Here is an 18,108-nt window from a genome sequence, read left to right on the forward strand (position 1 = left end):
ATCTGTGGCCAAGTAAAGGCTCCGGATAGTGAATTATAGAGGTCATACATATACACAGTGGTTGGCAGATAAGACTGTGTGAATTCAGGAAAAGAAAATACACTATTTAGAAGCAGAAGCTATACTAAGAAATATTTTCATATCATTTTAAGTGTGCCATATACAATACTGCTTTACTTGTACAATGTAGATTCCTATAAGCAAAGTAGGATCCTAAATGTAAAACTTAGACAGAATAGAGTTGACCTCCAAATCCAACTTCTAAATACAAGTATGAAATTGTCAAAATACTTCACTATTTCCCCACCTCACTGTTGATGATTCTGGTGGTAGCAGACTGGTAGCTGAAATTACTATCCATCACTTCTAGCATTCTGATAGCTTTTATTCATTATGTCTTCATCTCTACCAAGGGTCCATCAGACAGAGGGTTCTACCCTACCAAAGGGAGATCAGAAAAGCTATATCCTTGCCAATGCCTTTCACTATTTCAAATGTACTAGGGTATCCTCAGCCTTAATCATTCACGTAGCTATTACAACCAGTCCCACTGACGCTGTCTTCCATAACTCCTTCCCCTGTCTTCAGCTCACTTTTGTGCTTTTTCAGACAGGTCTTCAAATAACAGCATGAGAACCAATGCCCAAATTACTGATATTTTTAAACAAAGTTTTAGAAATATAAGACAATACGCAGATAAGGTTAGACTTTTTTCACTATCTTTTGTACACTGGTTTAGAACTAGGTAGTAGTTTGTACTGAAAAAATATAACTGATAAAATCTCAATGCTTATTAGTTGGACTGCTGCAGGGAGTGGCAGAGATATGTGATAATAGTGATTTCCATAGTTCTTATTGCTCAGTTTATTTTCAGTTCTTTGCAGAAGGAGGTGACAATGTGATTCAAAACATGAGTGGTTTTAATTGCCAATTTATCAAGTTTTATCTAGCAATAGGCTATATGGCATGTGATGCTTCAGCCATGAACCTAGAATTCAGAAACTCATGCTTTATTGCAAACATTTGATATACCTCAAGGAAGACTTTTAAACACAAAGCACAAAAATTACCAAGAGCTGCAAAGCCAAGTTTTTAGCTGTTTTACTTCTCAATAACAGAAGCCTAACCTTAGTTTTAAATTAGATGCCTAGAATCTATTCAATAGGCATCATAATGGTCAGGCATTCAGAACGCAATATGAAAAACTCAGAGCACTAAGCGGCAAGTCTTCTAAGTTAACAAATAAGAAACACAGAGGATAAAAAACTTCTACCTCTCTGCAAGGCTTTGGTGTCCCGCTGTGTTACATGGATGTACTCTCTTGATTTGTAACACACAGCCAACACATTTATCAAAAGAACATAAATAAATAAATAAAATACCCTGCCACCCAGATTCCCTTCTTTCAAACCCCAGATAGAAGATTAGATAGTAATTACAACAGACCAGTGGTTAGTATTCATCACAAAATGAGGGCAACCTCAGTTCAATTCTTACTCTGCCTGAGGGTATTCAAACCAACATCTCATTGAAATACTAGTGAGTCTTAGGTTTATGCTTTCTCATGGAGGCACTGTTTTCCCCACTGCTGAAGTCAAGCCATTGTCATGGAATTCTTAAACATTAACTGATAAGCACGAGCAAAGAACACCTAATCACTGGGTACTTTTCTGACAGAAGATATGGGTCCCATGGTTACTGTACTATTAACTTTTAATGTGTTTTTTAAAATGTATTTTACTTAATGATTTATATATAATATGAAGCAGCAGGAAATTTAACATTTAACAATGGCCTTGCAGAAGTCCAGAGGATGAAATCAGGACCTGAACCTGTGTCCTTGGGTCCAGTGAGACAAGTCACTGGGTTAAGTGCTCTTGCCACTAGGCCAAACAAGTTCCTGATATGTATACAGCTAGATATCAGTATTATCATAGGAAGTTTTATCACAAGCTATCACGCTTTCTTCATTTCTATTCCCCGTTTCTCTGATGAGAGACACACAGAACAGAGACAACAGCTACATAATGAAGCAAATCAAATACCTGTCTTAACATCAGCAAACTTAAGAAACTTTGTCAAAACATCAAAAACCTTGGCAGGCCAGTTTAAAATAAGCTCTGAAACACTTCAAGATTCTTTCAAAAGGAGAAACATGTTTTTCTACTAAATCATTTTTATTTATAACTAAGATTTAACTGCAATTATGGCATCAGATTTTAAGAGTGCCCTGAGGGTAGTAAATAAGGTTTAATTTTGTCTGTGTAGAGGAAGCCATAATATTTTATTAATGTTACGGAATTATGATTATAACACAATTCGGTGCAGTTAGTGTGGAATATACTTTATGGAATACATCTAGTGGTAAGATCTGTGGAGGTGAACAGAGTGCCAGAAAAAGTGATTCCTGAATAGCAGGCTATTTGAGATGGCCACAATGATAACTTTGGGGTTTTGCTTACAGTCAGCATGAACAATATTGCTGTATTTGTTACATATGCCATCAAACAATTTTATCTGTGAATTAAGTGATAGTATCTCACTTTCAGCAACACAACAAAAGCATCTGACATACATTAAAGACTACCGTATTTATTTATTAACACTCCTCCCTAATCACATCAGTCTTCTTTGGAAACATCATCTGGAAACACGGAAGAAATTTAAGCTCTGCAGACTTAACAAAATAACTGATCTTTCTTAGACACTTCTCTTCCTTTTGCTTATTTTCTTTAATCTATGTTTATATGCCTTCATTTATAATAACGAGGAAGTAAGATCAGCTCAGTGGAGTTATCCACAGTGATGCATTACTGAAATGACTGCTGTGTTAAAGAAGTGCGATTGGTAAATGATTCAAGATTAATTTTTGTCAAGACAAAACAGGACTTCCATTTCTATTATTTAGATAATGGTCTGGAAATTGAGACCTGGTCCAGAAAACCATGTAAAATGTGTTTATTTCCATGCTTAATTGTTTTACTGAAGCATGAACAAAGATTTGCAACTAAAGACTTTACACTTACATGCCGGTGCAGCTGTGCCAACTCATTTGAGATCTATTGCAGTTTTAAACACCACTCAGCTGAGACCAAACATGTTTACAACATGTAATTTCATGCGTAAATACCACATGAAATATTTTTTTCAGAACGTTGTGAGGAAAAGAAGACTTACTTCATTTGGTAGAGTTCGTTTCTGCTAATGGTGGTACACAACTATAAATTTTAAGAGTTTTGTTGCCGAGTGCTGTGGGCACAGGGTAACAGCAAACATACAATATATAAATATATACATTTATATACATATAAACTGTACATAGACACAGAGCTGTTATATTGTTCACAGAAAGAATTCCAAATACAAACATTTTTTACCTTGTGGTTGAGGATTTCTCCAGAGGTTGCCCCTCATTTGATTATGATATGGAGACACAAGGGAGCTTCTGTGTGTTTGCTGGAACCTAGGATTAAGTTCTCTTTGATGTGTTTCTGAAAAACAGAAGTTACTAGCCAACTTTGATGGTATAGAAGACAAAATGAAGAACAGAGCGAACATATTCTTTTTTTTTTCTTTTTTTTTTGGAGGGGGAGAACACATTTATTAGATTTATGTCAAAACAGTTACGTACAATAACGATTCTTTCAAACTACTCAGCCTAATAAGTATGGTTCTTGTCCTCATTTCCATCTATAGACATCACGATTACAAGCTGCTAACAAGTAAAACCAGATCAAAATTTCCTGACACAGATTTGGAAACTGAAGTCATTAGAATGAAACAGAAATCTCTGTCCAAATTAGAATCACAAATCATAAGTAAAATGCTAATAAGTACCGCTCTGAAGCAATAGCAGACACTAACTAGATTTAGTATCATAAATCACCAACAGATACCCTTAGTTTTGAATGCTACCCACTACTATGGTATAGTATCATATCCAGAAGTGGACGGAATTGCAGTTACATAATGCAAAGTTCTGAACTAACAGAAAATCATTCTGCCTGTTGCAATTTTCTCAAGAAATCTTTAACAGGTAAATTTTATCCTCACAGACATCATACTTGATTGGGTATTAAGCAGGTAATAAAGATAATACCAGCATAAATGCTCTATTACACGATGTTCAGGTGATTCAACCACAATCCAATCATGCATGTGATCAACCAGATCACATTTACAGTGCTAGGTGAGTCTGTCGTGTATAGATCAATAACTAATGAAAGCAGAACCACATCTCTGCTGGTAGACACTGAAACTATAAAACAGCTTATATGAATAAAAAGGTCCACAGGCCAGTTACCTAGACCATCTATCAGTTTATACATTCAAAAGCTATCAAAAAACCTTCCTTTCTCTCTCATAAAATGTAAAAGCACTCAAATTCATAGAGAGAAACTGACATACAAAGGGAAGCTAGAGGTTCTTAGTGTTCTGTGTCAAGATTACCAAAAGCTGAAGGCATAAACTTTTTCTTATCTAGCAGATAATGCCTACACTGTCTTAACCGTATTTCAACAATATAGAGACACTACTTAATAACAGCATTTTGAATAGCAATGACATTTTAAAATCTAATAATTTCGGAGTGAATTATTTCAAAGCCTCAAAAACCTCAACAACCAAGATATGTGTGAATGATGCTGAAAACATTTCAGATTTTTTTTTTTTTTTTATGAACGTCAGGCAGATTAGGTGGGAAAACGAATATCTTTAGTAAAGCAAGCCACACGGTTGGAAAAAATGTAAGCCAAGTCTTAGGCTAAAAGCCCTTCTCCACACTGCCCCAAAGTTTGCCCTGGTTTTGAACTGCATCAGTCTGTCTTCAATGCCTTACTCAGACCTTAGACTATCGTGGCTAAAATATCTCCCTCGAGGGAAAGGCAGAAAAAAACTGTCATTCAGTTCTTCCTATAAAAATAACTTTAGTCACTGAGCAAATAGCAGTGGTTTCTGTCAGTGAATAATATTTTATTTACTGCATGTATCACACTAGCTATGTAACTAGATGGAAATATTTTATCCAAACTTGGATAATCCAATCCACATGAATTCCTAAAAGCAGAAGGTATTTTCTTAAATCTCTCCTTTGGTTTCTTGGAGAAAAATCTTATGATTTACGTAGCTTGACATGCTCCCTAGGTAAATGCTGTTGCAGGTGAAGGATAACTGAGCTTATCAATACATTGGTTTGGTTGAGAAAATTAACATTATGCCAACCTGTGATAAATCCATTCCCTCTCGGTCTGCTCTGTATTGTTCTTTTCTTCAGCGCACAAGCCTTGCAAATGAGCGCCTTCAGATTCTGGAAGGGTGTATACAAAGACTCCTGCAGACAACAGTATTAACATTAATGGCTGTTCTATCTTTCTATCTTCAGGTGTAGCACAAATAAATTACACATATAACAACCAAAAGAATTTTATTAGTCTACACTCATACACATGCGAAGATTTTTTCACATTTGTTTGGAAACAAAATTAAAACGTTTCATATTAAAAGTGGATTCTTGGAGGGGTTGGTAGGGGTGCAGAAGGAATGTTTGTTCCTCTTTTGGTTACAGTTGTTTTTTCTCCTCTGTTCACATCTGTTTAGTGCTTACTTCCATATTCTATTGTTTTGAATCTGCAGGTATTGCTACCTAGGCTTAAGTCTACCAGCAGTACCTCAGAGAGAGACAGGTAAGGTCTCCAGAGAAAGTGGGATTAACCCTCATACATTACAAACACAATGGTAATACATCAGCCTTAACTCCAGATATTTGTTTTCTTATAAAATGGAGCCTCGTCTAAAGAGACACTGAGGAACTAAATACCAGTGTTTAACCTGTGTGCTGAAAAGTTCTGCTGTCAAAAGGACAAGCCAAAACTATTTGAAGACGCAAAACTAAGAGACGTGGTATACAAGGGCTGCTCTGATAGCAATGCCTCCCATTTTATTACGCTGGCACAAAACATCAGAGGCAGGTGTTGGTGATACAGCAGTAGAGGTTGAACCTTCCCACCAATACTCCATTGCATGTTGTTGCCATGCAACAGATGGCAGCAGAGGGGCACATTCTGACCAAATGGCACCTGACATGGAAGTGACTATGAAGTGGAGGCGTGTAACTGAATTTTTCCGTGTGATAAAAGCAGCACCCACTGACATTCATTGGTGCTTGCTGAATGTTTATGAAGACCAAACAGTGGATGTGAGCAAGGTGAGGTGATGGTTGGTGTGTTTCAGCAGTGGTGACAGCAGATCACCTCCACAGTGGGCCACTTTCAGAGATCATTACAAGTGCAACAGCAATGAACATGCTTGTTCATTTCTGGCAAAAAAAAAAAAGCACAGCTAATGGTAGTAACTACATTGAAAAAGAGTGTTTTGTAGCTTCTCCACCAAACAGTGCTATTGTGCTCTTTGTATCTGCGGTAGTTTCCATGGAGATAAACAGGAGGCATTACTTTTGCAGCAACATACATATCTAACTTTACCGGTTTCAGTGAGCTTTGTAGAAGTGTCACATCCAAAAATCTTTTTCTTTGCTTATTGATTTATACTGGGCATGTGGGAAGTTGTACGCATTGAAAAGAATGAGAAAAATAGTAGATTTTAGAACATCATCATAATCAGTGGTTTTCATAATACTGAACTGATTTTTAGCAGGATGACAATTCCATTTTGTAACCCACGCAGTTGGAAAGGGAGCAGCAAGAATGAGAGAGGATTATAGGAAAAGGTAAAAAGCCAACATGTGCCCGGACTGGAGGAACTGGAGAGGTTTCTTAAGAGTCTGAATCCCTGAACTCCCTCGTGAACTTTCCTAGCACTTTTTTTAGTTAGTTTGTTTTTTGTATTAATAAGCCTGTTCACAAAGTCTTAAGCACAGCTCACAGATATGCACAATTTTTTTTTCATACAAAGTATAGTCTGTGAAGAACTCCCACTAACTGGAAAATCCTCACTATATTATTGAGAGAACAAATTCAGGATGTGTTTATGAAGGTTGGATGAAAGGCATGATCAAAAAAGGCCAAAACGTATCACTTATGCTGACCCAGTAGGTAATTTGTTTTACGTTTAAAAATAGAAGTAAGGTAATGAACATACTCTGAGAAGTGCAATAAAAACACTAATGAAGTGATAATATCATTGCCTCACTGCTTTATGGGACTATTATATCCAATTTTCAGTGTGGATAAACAAACCAATATGATTACTATTATGAAAAACAGAGAACTACTGCAATAAGAACTCAGTATATACATCGTAAAAAACAGGATGGATGTATTTTCAATTCTTATCAGTTTCCATTTCTAAGGCTGTGCAGAGCTGACTTACAAAACAAACAAAAAACAAAAAGCAAAAAAACAAACATCTTGCCCACAAATATGTTAACTGCATTTAATTTACACATTTTATTCTTTCAGCAAAAGAATCTGTAGTAAATGAACCTTAAAATGTTCACAAGTACTTGTGCACATGTAAACATTTAATCAAAATGGTGTTTCCACTGTAACTTTCATAAAGTTATTAAATGTATTTAAACCATCGTAATCAAAACAACTCTGATTCTGAGATCTGCTGAACTCCCTGAAGTAATATAACGGTCCAGATACATAGAGAGACCCTAAGGGCTAGGAAACAAGCAGGGAACACCAAAGCAGTAACTTTTTCCTCTTATTTATCTTTACAACAACAAAACGCCCATGTAGAATAACTTTTTTTTCCCCCTAAATACAATGCTGTAGCTATCATCAGGTTAGATTTATGATGCTGAAGGGTAGATTGCTAACAAACAAGTGCTGAAAGACTTTGGCTTCCAATGATACATTAAGCTCTGCCAGGAACTAAGAACCAGTTTTATTTATTAAGTTGAATTTATAGTAATAGGAGCAACCAATCACATACACTTGTTGTCTTGCCAGTGTCCCCAGCTAAACTGGCATCTCTCAGCAATTCTCTCAAAAACAGATTTTTGCTTTTCAAACTGATAAAGCTGAAAAGCAAATTTATTAGTCTGGAAGCTCTCTCTGCCATATATGTACCATAAAATCATACCTAAAAAATAGAAAAGTTATTTAAAATTAACAGAGCTGGGCTATTTTTTTCTCCCCACAGAACAGTTTATCTGGGGTTTGTTTAAACTTGAGTATCATGCTTTCTAAAATCCTATCCTAGACACTTTAGTTGGTCAAATAAAACTCCAGCTCTGTTCTAGGGATCTAAGCATCTTTCCTCACCTCCCGAGACATGCTAAAATGGAACTTCAATCTGGTTACAATGAGATTTTCAAATGTTAGCTAAAACAAACCAGCTAATATGGTTTAGAATAACACTCAGTCAATATCTATTTTTTTTCAGATTTCTGTAAACATCCGTTAAAAGCAATGTTAACTAATCTGAATTCTACCCAAATGGAAAACAAATAGTTTCACAGAGGTGTATGTAAATTTGTTATTTTATTTTATTATTTATCATTTAGATCCTCTATTATTCTGCAAAAGTTCCATAGGAAAAACTGAATGAATAGCTGACCAAGTCCAAAATCTACTGATATCAACAGACTGATGGCCTCAGGTTGCCCCAGGGGAGGTTTAGGTTGGATATCAGGAAAAACTTTACAGAAGAGGTGGTTAAGCACTGGAATAGACTCTCCCCTGGGAGGTGGCTGAGTCACCATCCCTGAATATGTTTAAAATCCATTTGGATGTGGTGCTTAGGGATATGATTTAGCGGTGGGCTGTTAGAGTTAGGGTAGTATGGTTAGGTTGTGGTTGGACTTGATCTTGAAGGGGAATGGATGCATTCAAGGCCAGGCTAGATGTGGCTCTGGGCAGACTGGTCTGGTGGTTGGCGACCACCCCCATGGCAGGGGGGTTGAATCTAGATGATCTTTGAGGTCCTTTTCAACCCAGGCCATTCTATGATTCTGTGATCAGTAGGAGCCACAGGATTTGGATGGAGGTGATAGTCCTAATCATACAATTGACTCCATATGGAAAGGATTATCATCTACATTCCAACACCTTTGTGCATTCCACTCATCACTCCAGATTAGGATGCAATCTGGATACAAAACTGGATAAGAAAACTACACTGGTACGAAATGTACAAGATTGAAATTATCAAAAAATAAAACTCATTTCTCTAAGATAATATTCATTTTAACCTCAAGTGACAGATATAACAACAGATAAAAGCCATTTCAAAACTAAAACGTTCAGAAATAATTAAATTATATGTGTTTTTCAGTTCAACACTGAAAATAGAGGTATGAATTTAAGGTCTTAAGAGCTATCTACACAGGTGAGTACAGATGTACCCAGTCTCCTCTCCACATATTCTGTGTTGGTGGGACATAAGCCAGTTCTCATCTGAGGTAAATACAGCCTTGCACTTCGTCAAGCAGACCCTACCTCTGAGGTATCACCCTAATGCATCACCATGGCCCATACCAAGCAAGACTACTAATATCTGTCTGCTCTAGTCAGTGCAGGCATGTTTTAAATTATACAATTTTTAGGTACCATAGTATGAAAATTCTAAGAACTCCCAGCTTCTCAAAATGAGATTGAGTGTTAAGTACTTAAAGGTACAAGAAAACACAAAATACATGGTGAGATTCTGTAAAAAAATACTTAGATGATACCTTCCTCTGACTTTCTGTTCCTTCCAAAATTCACTACACCTTCATCTCAAATTTTAAGTTCCTTAATACCTTCAAAAGATTGCTTTCATGTGCTTTAAAAGTTATACCTAGTAAGCTGATCTAAATACATTCTTATGATTTTGCCTAAAATCTTACAGCAGAAAGATCTCACTATTATATATTTACGAGTACTAGAAAACTGCTATGGTAATTTTCATTTTTTGAAACTGGCAAACATTTCTATACTTCCTCATATTGTTTTCAGAGTACTGGAAACAAAAAGAAAGGCAGATGTTTAGCTTCCTGCATAGTCTCAGTATTTCTACCTTATTATGGTTTATTTGGCAGGAAGGATGAAATTGAAATAATGAAAAGAAGAAAAATACAAAGAAAGGAGGCCAGTGCAACAATAAATATTCATATATGTATAATTATGGATAGGTACATTTTTCAAGGGATACAAAACTCTCCAAGAGGATGTAATTACTCACATTGCCTTCCAAAAGCTCCTCCAAAGAGCAACTTCGGTGTGACTTTTGGTACTTTTCTTGAAAAAGTTTTCCATCAAACACTTTCCAGGGCATCAAATCATCCATGCTGAATGGAAAGCCACAGGCACTATTGGCCATGAGCAACGTTGTAAGGCCACGAACCAAAACAGCACCAAGATGTACAGCTCTGGGGTCCACTTGCACAAGCTGATAATATTAAAAAAAAAGAAAAAGAAGAAAAAAAAAGTAGATCTCACAAATCAGGGAATATAGGCAATCTTATCATGACACAACTCTGCAAACTGCAGAGCAAATGAAAAATAGCCCCAAAGTTGTGAAAATTGTGGTTTTCTGTTACACAGTAGAATTAATCAAAGCATTCGGTATCTAGTTTTATTCAAGAAAATGAACAAAGTGAAGTTTGTTTTAATAAATATACCATCATACTCAAGTTTCTTAAGACAGATACATCTGAAGTGAAAACTGAAAGACAAAATAAATGGCTATTCTCTACAGCATTTCTCAAGATGCTAGCAGTTCCCCAGAAAGAATTATGTTAGTGGAATGCAAAATATGAACTGGCTGCATAAAAAAAAAAGTTTACAATGATCCACTGCCCTTCCACAGCTTGATCGACCAGGAAATGTTACAGCACTTATGAGATCATTTAAATTACAAGATTTGATAGAACAAAGTTTATTGTGCCCAGACTTCAGAAATACTTTAAATACTCAAAATTTTCCTCTGATTGCAGACCGAAAGCCAAAGTATTTCTCTTAAACATGGATGTTCCCAGAAGAAATACAGGAATGGTATGACAGAATCCAGAAAATGCAAAATGAGAAACTCAACAAGACAAGCAAAACTTTTGGCCAAAATTAACTCAGTGGGTGAATTTAACACTCCATTGTGGGAGAATGTAGCAAAACTGTAAAAGCTTTGAATCCAGTAAGTGGATTAAAGTGGATTAAAACTTTGATTTTAAGTATTCTGTAGATGGTACAAAGCTCCTTAGTAGGGAATGCTCCTTCTACACTCTGTATTGCAGCAGACTGTCAGGACTAGGAGGGGTTCAAAATGGTGTGGACATCAGTACTGTAATCCATAGCAGCTGTTGCACCCTTAGAGTACAGTTTTCCTTACAGTGTAAGTTATACTAGGAATGGAACAACATCCAAAATAGTCCAGAATAGGAAGTACAAAGAAATGGCTCAAATTCATCTTAGCTCTACTTCCCTGAGAGCTTTGTTTTCTGAAGGGCATTGGAAAGTGAGTTTTGGTTGCGACATGTTAAGGAGGACATAAAACTATCTGAGAGCAGCCAAAGGAGGGCTAAAAGATGATGAAGAGTCTGGAGGCCAAGATGTATGAGGAGCGGCTGAGGTCCCTGTGTCTGTTCAGCCCAGTGCAGAGTTGCTGAGGGGAGACCGCATGGCAGCCTACAGCTCCTTACAAGGAGTGGAGGGGCAGCTGAGCTCTACTCTGCGTGACAGTGACAGGGCCCAAGGGAGCAGGGGACAGGTTCTGCACCAGAAGGCTGACAGGCATGGAACGAGCTGTCGGAGTTCAAGGTGTGTTTGGACAACGCTCTCAGACATAGGGTTTGATTTTTGGGTCGTTGGTCCTGTGTGGAGCCTGGAGTTGAATTCAGTGATCCTTGTGGATGCCTTCCAACTTGGGATATTCTATGATTCACTATTACTAATGATAATATCATCTTATATCTTGAAAGATTCCAAAAAGATTTACAGGTATGCACATATACCATCTCTATTCTATTTAAGAAAAGTTACAGGTAATAGCAGACAACCTGAAATATCGTACTACTGGATCAGAACTTTTTTTCCCATTATGGTCCACATACCAAAACTAGAAAGCTTTGCTAGCAACGCATAGCCACAAAAAATCTTTCAAAAGAGCCAAACACAGTAAAACATTTGGAAGAATATAGCTAGAAGTTGGTCAAAGACTTAATCTTGCTGTATTATTCAATAAGAAAACATTGTACAGCTTCACAACATGAACGTGATTTCTGGGATAGGGATCCCACTAAACATAGACAATGGGCAGGAGACGTTTGTTTAAACAAACTTGAAGAAGTGAGGTTACCTCCACTGGCTGTTTCTCTACAGGGCAGAAGCAAAAGAGGACCTAGAGACGATGATGCTGGCAAAGATACCAGGCAGAGTCACCCAAAACCCTCTGAGAAGAATTGTGGCTTCTCGTGATTCCCAGAGAGGCATCAAGCTGACCATCAGGGCACTGACCCAACGCAACACTCGGTTCCTGAAATTCACTCCAGTGAGACAACCGAAGACAACCACAGGCATCCAGACAAATGCAGACAACACAAGCTAATTTGAGCAGTAACGCAGAAAATGAAAGGCTCATCATTTACCTAATGTGATGCTTCCTACTTGAGTAAGGAGGACCTTCTCCTCCATCTCTTCACTTTAAAATGAAAGTATTTTCAGGATAGGATCAGGCTACAAGTTTCAGGAAGTTACTGCCTCCAGCTGCAAGTAATCATCTTCCCAGCCTAGACTAGTAACTACACGCACTCTTACATCTCTGTTCCTCTGGCAAGTAAAGCAGGCTTTTGCAAAGCACTTTAAAATGCTGATAGGTACTTAAAATAGGAATGTGGTTTAAATGAACCAGTATTATTTGTACTAAAGTAGACTGTAAGAGTGCACAACACACACAGCCAGTTATTAGGTTGCAGCTGAGAGATTCTTACATCACACTAACTTAATTGCTTCTCATCACCTGGATAAATCTCAAGACCTGCTAAGGACACTAGTTCACCTCAATTCAGGCTTTAAAATAGATTCTGCTGGGTTTGTGACTGAAGTGAGACTTTATGAGTGGAAGTCCAACGCCTAAGAACTCCCAAGGATCTTCACAACTCCTTTTTTTGGTAATTTCCTCAACAGAATACTTTGACAAGTACTGAATAAAGGTAAGGTTTTGCTAGTTAAGCTTGTATGGAAAATGGATGCATCAAGCTTAAAGTAGCATCAGAGTCCAAGAATGACAGTAGCACAGTAATCTGTTGAATCAAATTTGTTGGACAAATTTTTATCAATATGACTTACACAATCAATATTCTCTTTATTATAGATATCTATTTTTTTTACTCCTTGGCATGCAGATCAGTATCTTCTATCGCTGAAGTCTCAGTAAGTATCAATAACATCAAAAGATTTAATTGCTGAAAATAAACTTTCAAATACTCATGAAAGCAGGTATTTAAGGTGCTGAAAAGAAAACAGTAAACGCTATCATAAACAAGCAATTTCCCATCTTCTAACTTAGTGGCTGCGTCCCTAATGACCATTCATACCTTTTTGTCATTTATTGACGGAGAAATGCTCTTACTGTCCATTTTAATCCCACTGGTACCAAGGATGTAGAACAGCTGTTAGGACAGATTACTAATACTATATATAGATGCCGGATGCTATCTGGGCCACAAATCTTTAAGGCAGAGATTTCAAATCTTTATTTTATTTTGTTTTGAAATTTCTAAGCATACATACAACACAAGTATGTGATTAACCTAACTTTCTTCAATGATGGTATTCACGTTAATGCAAAACAAATGCATACATATTAGCAGAACGAGAGTCTAAATGAGAATTTGAAAAGTTTTCCTTTTGATGGTGACAGACAAAATAATAAAACATAGAAAAGGACTTTGAGGTTTCAGTTTGAATGACATCTCAAGTTGGAGATCAGTGTAGTACCGCCACTGATACCAGTTGTTCCTTAGTGAGTATGAAGTCAGAGCTAGCAATATAACCCAGCAGTGCTCAGCTTCAACGGAGGTAAGAAAGTCACTGGTGGCAGGTCTTACAGCTCCCTATTCTTCACTGTCTAGAGATAACAACCCAGAATTTTCCCCAAGAACCACCAGTAATAGGTGGGAAGGGAAGGCTTATTATTTTTTCTAATGTAAATCAATACTGCTAAGACTGAGAGAAGAGCTATCAACAGTGATTTCTTCATTTTAATAATACAGGAAATAGATTTGCTAAGGAGTAGTTTTTCTAGAAATTTTCCATGTCTGCTAATGAAAAACAAAGAAAATGAAAGTGGAGTGAGTCTATAACAATGAGCTCATGCACATGGCAAACCACAGAGTGCTTTGCCATGGGAATGCTCACAACTACTTGGTGTTTGCAATGCAAAGATGTCACGAGGATAAGTGGAAAATTCCAAAAGAGAAGAAGACTTGCCTTCCAGGGCATTACACCCTAGAGATTACTTCTCATTGGAAACTGTGTCTGTGCTTTTTGCTATTTTTATGAACTCAGGACCCTAGTGAATCATGTGAGATACACCCCTGTGATCCTGCTGCTGCTACTCCTACCATCAGCTGATGACATCTGTGTGAGAGAGACAAGGAGTACGTGAGAACAGCTTCTCTTACACCAGCTGCCTGCACTGTGCTCCTGCCTCTGCTCCCACCAACACCAGCTCCCCATCCTCCCAGGGTTTGGGGAAGAAAGATTACATTTCCAATTGCCAACACTGATGGAAGACTGAGAAGAGAACTTAAAGGTCACAGCCCTCTAAAGTCAGTGTAGCAGAGGTTATTGATATTGTGCTTAGAAGGCCTGAGCTGAATTGGATAACCCAATTTGAAAAGAGAGAAATGCAGCAGTATCCACATGACAAACACCTAATGCTTTTTGTAACAATTTGAGAAATATCTTTGCTAGAAAAGACATCATCAGAGAGCAATTTCATGCTATGCTTTCTTCTGCTCTACAAACACTGTGTTTCAGCTGATGGACCTTGTAAGTTCAGGCTGGTAACTGTGCTCACGTGCATCCTCACTGACCACTGAGAGGGGCTTTGCAAGAAGGAAAGTGTTTACTCACAGATGCAGTCAGCAAAGCTAGACCAAAAGACTGTAATGTACATCCAGCTGAAGGTTTTTTACTTGCAGGAAAAAATACATACATGGATCTTATATACAATAAACAAATTTTCAGATCAAATAAAACTAAAACATTAAAAAAAAATAAAGAAAGCATTTTCATGATGTAAAGATACCTTGCTACTTCAAGACCTTTGAGTCTTCTTTGTGGATTCCCAAATGTTTTCTTAATAGATGTATGAACTTTACCTAATGTGCTTCAAAAGTAGCACTTATGTGTGTCATATGAATATGGCAAAACCAAAAACCTCCGTATCATTCACCTACAATGATGAAAGTCTACCGAGTTTTGAAAGCTCCAATTCTGTTAAAAAGATGAATAGGCTCTACCATGCTTAAATAGTGACAATAAGTATCTGAATGGGCCTAATGTCAGAAGAAACAAGTGACGGCCAGAAGCGTACTCAGTGGTAAACTGGTCTTCATTTCTAGAAATCAAGACCAATAAATACATGGTAACAATCTCACAGTTCCTTATTTATTCATTCCTCATCTGTACTTCAGTGCACTAGATACTACATTTCATTTAAGAACTGGTTCCTTTAAGTAGGAATTTTAATAACATTCTGGGGACGTACTTTATTAATCATTAATATACATTTTTGTTGCATTGGATTTTAGATTAAAGTTGTTCTTATACATTTTTCCCTCACTTGTTGCTTTCTTCCTGCAGTTGGGTTGAATATAAAAGATATGAATATGGCCAACATTTAAAAAGTTAATTTAAATATAAATGGCTCTAAAATGGCACAGAGCTTTTTCTTTCTCCTTTCTCTCAAAGTAACATTTGTGTTTCTGTTATAAAAAGGAAAGTGCAACTCTCAACGACAGGTTGGTACTTGCTTATTTCTGGTTAAAAGTGATCAAGTGAAGAACAGCAATTAAAAATCAGTGAAATCTGATTGCAGCAATAAGCTGCTGGAATTCATGTGACGGTGATAAAAATCTAAGTACTTTTCCAGTTTCACCATTTCTTTTTAGACCCACTTGAACACAGCCAGTGTATTATCAGTATATTACTTGGTGTATTACTGCCTTCAAACACAACTTAAAACATCAAATATTTACCATAGGCAATTTATGCTTGAGCAATAAAGGTAGCAAGTAGATCGTATCTTAAGTTCTTGTCATTGAAACAAATCCCAGGTAAAGCTTAGCTTTGCCTGGGAGAGGTAACGCACACCGTGATTCAGACATAAACGGACGAACTGTTAACTGATGACAGCTTCACTGAAGTTAAAATTTGCTGCAATTAAAAGAATCAATGAACAGATTTTTTTCAACCTCAAGACAAGAGTCATTTCCAGAATTCCAGGTGTTCCTGCCTTCAGCCCTTTGTTTAAATTCCAAGTGCAAGTTGTCAGAAGACCCATATGCACCGGAACTATACACTTTGCTCTTGCAAAAATAGGCTCAACCGGCTCAACAGCAGTAAATGTAAGGAGCGTTATCAGAGATGATAACACTGACGAAACAGTATGTTTACTTGGCAGCGGTCAGCTTTGCGCAGTGGGTTGCTGGAAGTGTAGTAAAGTACTTCACCTGCTCCCTTCACCTGTCACAGTGAGAGGGGGGGTTAAGTGCCTGTGTTTTGAAAACATTACTGAGGTTTATTCTGATAAAAGATTATGGCTTAGTTTAAGCTCTTCCTGCTTAAACAAGGTGGGTGCAAAGGAAAATGGGGGCTGAAAGGAGGAGATCCTATGAGGGTATCTACCAGCAACGGAAACGAGAAAAACCAGTTCTTAAACACTTCTAAAGCCTTCATGGTAAATATTTACCAGTAAACAACCCAATTGTTCAGTGTTTATATCTTGAAAAAGGTTTATTTACTGTGTTTTGCCAGGAGTTTGATGTAAAATGATACACTGTTATTTACACGAGGCCAAAAACTCCAATGAAGTCAACCTAAACAAAGCTTCAGAACTGCTTTTACATTTAAGCACCAGAGGTAATAACAACAAAAAATACTACTTCTAAACAACCTGTGATCAGATAAAAGTCTCCTTCAGTTGCAGAAAGACTGCTTTTTAATTGCCTGTTTCATTTTCAAACGTACGAATACTTATCAGAACCCTTAGCAGTGACAACAACAAAATCTAGCATAAATGAAATTTCTATGATGATGAATATTACCCCAGTAAAAAAAAAAGTTCAGCCCTTTCAAGTTATTCACACAGTTAGGTCATGGACAGCACAGTAGCACTTGCAGAAAGGTTAAAATAGCATCACTTTTCTTACTGTAACCACAGCTGTGCTCAGTTCTGACATGAATGATTGCAGGGCTAATAACAGTCCGTAATACACATGAAATTCTCAGAACATTCAGATAAACTCTGAGTTGCAGTCCTCAGGCTGTGACCCAGCCAGCAGTCACATCCCTTCCACAGAAATGGGTTCACGGGGATCTTAACTCTTACCATCTTCACATATTTTTCTTCCATGCGTGTAGCAATGTCTCTCTCTCACTTGGATGCCCTAATAACGTGATATTACATTAAAGCTTCCTCCTCTGTTTGGATATTTAGAGTGCCCTCCTTCCTCTTTTCTCCTATTTAAAAAATCTGCAGTAACTTCTTTCTTTCCTTTCTTACTTCTACAGCCCTGTCAAACATTCCTGAAAACAGCCAACATATTCAGAAGCCATTAAGGGATAGTAGAAAAAAAAACAGTTTAAAGAGCTGTACAGAAGTTCGTCGTAAACCCTCAAGGTCCAAATTTCTTCCGCTCCCTCTGTTTTCTGACACTCCATATTTCTGTATTCTATTACGCACTGATGAGCACCTCTAGCAAAACACTCAAAATCCAAGGCTTCACTTCCCACCACCAGCATCTTAACAACAAGCCCAATCTAAAAATCTTATCCACACCTTACCTTAGCCCTTTCCCTTTGTTTAATTCTAGGACTGGTCCATAAGAAAGTTACAGGAGTAAAAAAATTGCCAGCAACACGGCTGCTCAACAGAACATACTTGGCTTCCTTTGCCACAGCAGCAGACTATATTGGTAAAAGACATCAGGTTTGGTGTGCA

At 37.3% G+C, this 18,108-nt stretch overlaps 1 protein-coding gene and 1 long non-coding RNA gene across 16 annotated transcripts in view; one reads left to right on the forward strand and one right to left on the reverse strand.

The window, feature by feature from the left end:
• Positions 1 to 18,108, reverse strand: part of FAM120B (family with sequence similarity 120B) — a 108,622-nt gene that overhangs the window by 54,999 nt on the left and 35,515 nt on the right. For 12 of the 15 annotated variants that reach the window (XR_005858267.2, XR_005858260.2, XR_005858263.2 and 9 more), the window contains exons 7-9: positions 10,129 to 10,335; positions 5,221 to 5,329; positions 3,378 to 3,491 (exon numbers count right to left, since the gene is read on the reverse strand). Coding sequence is in view for 6 of the 15 variants with exons in the window: in XM_040697655.2 (XP_040553589.2) it covers positions 3,378 to 3,491; positions 5,221 to 5,329; positions 10,129 to 10,335 (430 nt within the window). In the remaining 9 variants the exon portion in view is untranslated. Of the gene's footprint in view, positions 1 to 303; positions 439 to 3,377; positions 3,492 to 5,220; positions 5,330 to 10,128; positions 10,336 to 18,108 lie in introns of those variants that run through there. The other 3 variants (XM_040697657.2, XM_046939280.1, XM_040697658.2) reach the window with 3 other exon arrangements.
• Positions 5,991 to 17,398, forward strand: LOC121110373. The gene is made up of 4 exons (XR_006938805.1): positions 5,991 to 6,202; positions 12,261 to 13,090; positions 13,252 to 13,310; positions 14,448 to 17,398. It is a non-coding gene; the product is annotated as an uncharacterized LOC121110373 (long non-coding RNA).

This window comes from Gallus gallus, chromosome 3 (assembly GCF_016699485.2).
Source record: "Gallus gallus isolate bGalGal1 chromosome 3, bGalGal1.mat.broiler.GRCg7b, whole genome shotgun sequence".
NCBI classification, from domain to species: Eukaryota; Metazoa; Chordata; class Aves; order Galliformes; family Phasianidae; genus Gallus; species Gallus gallus.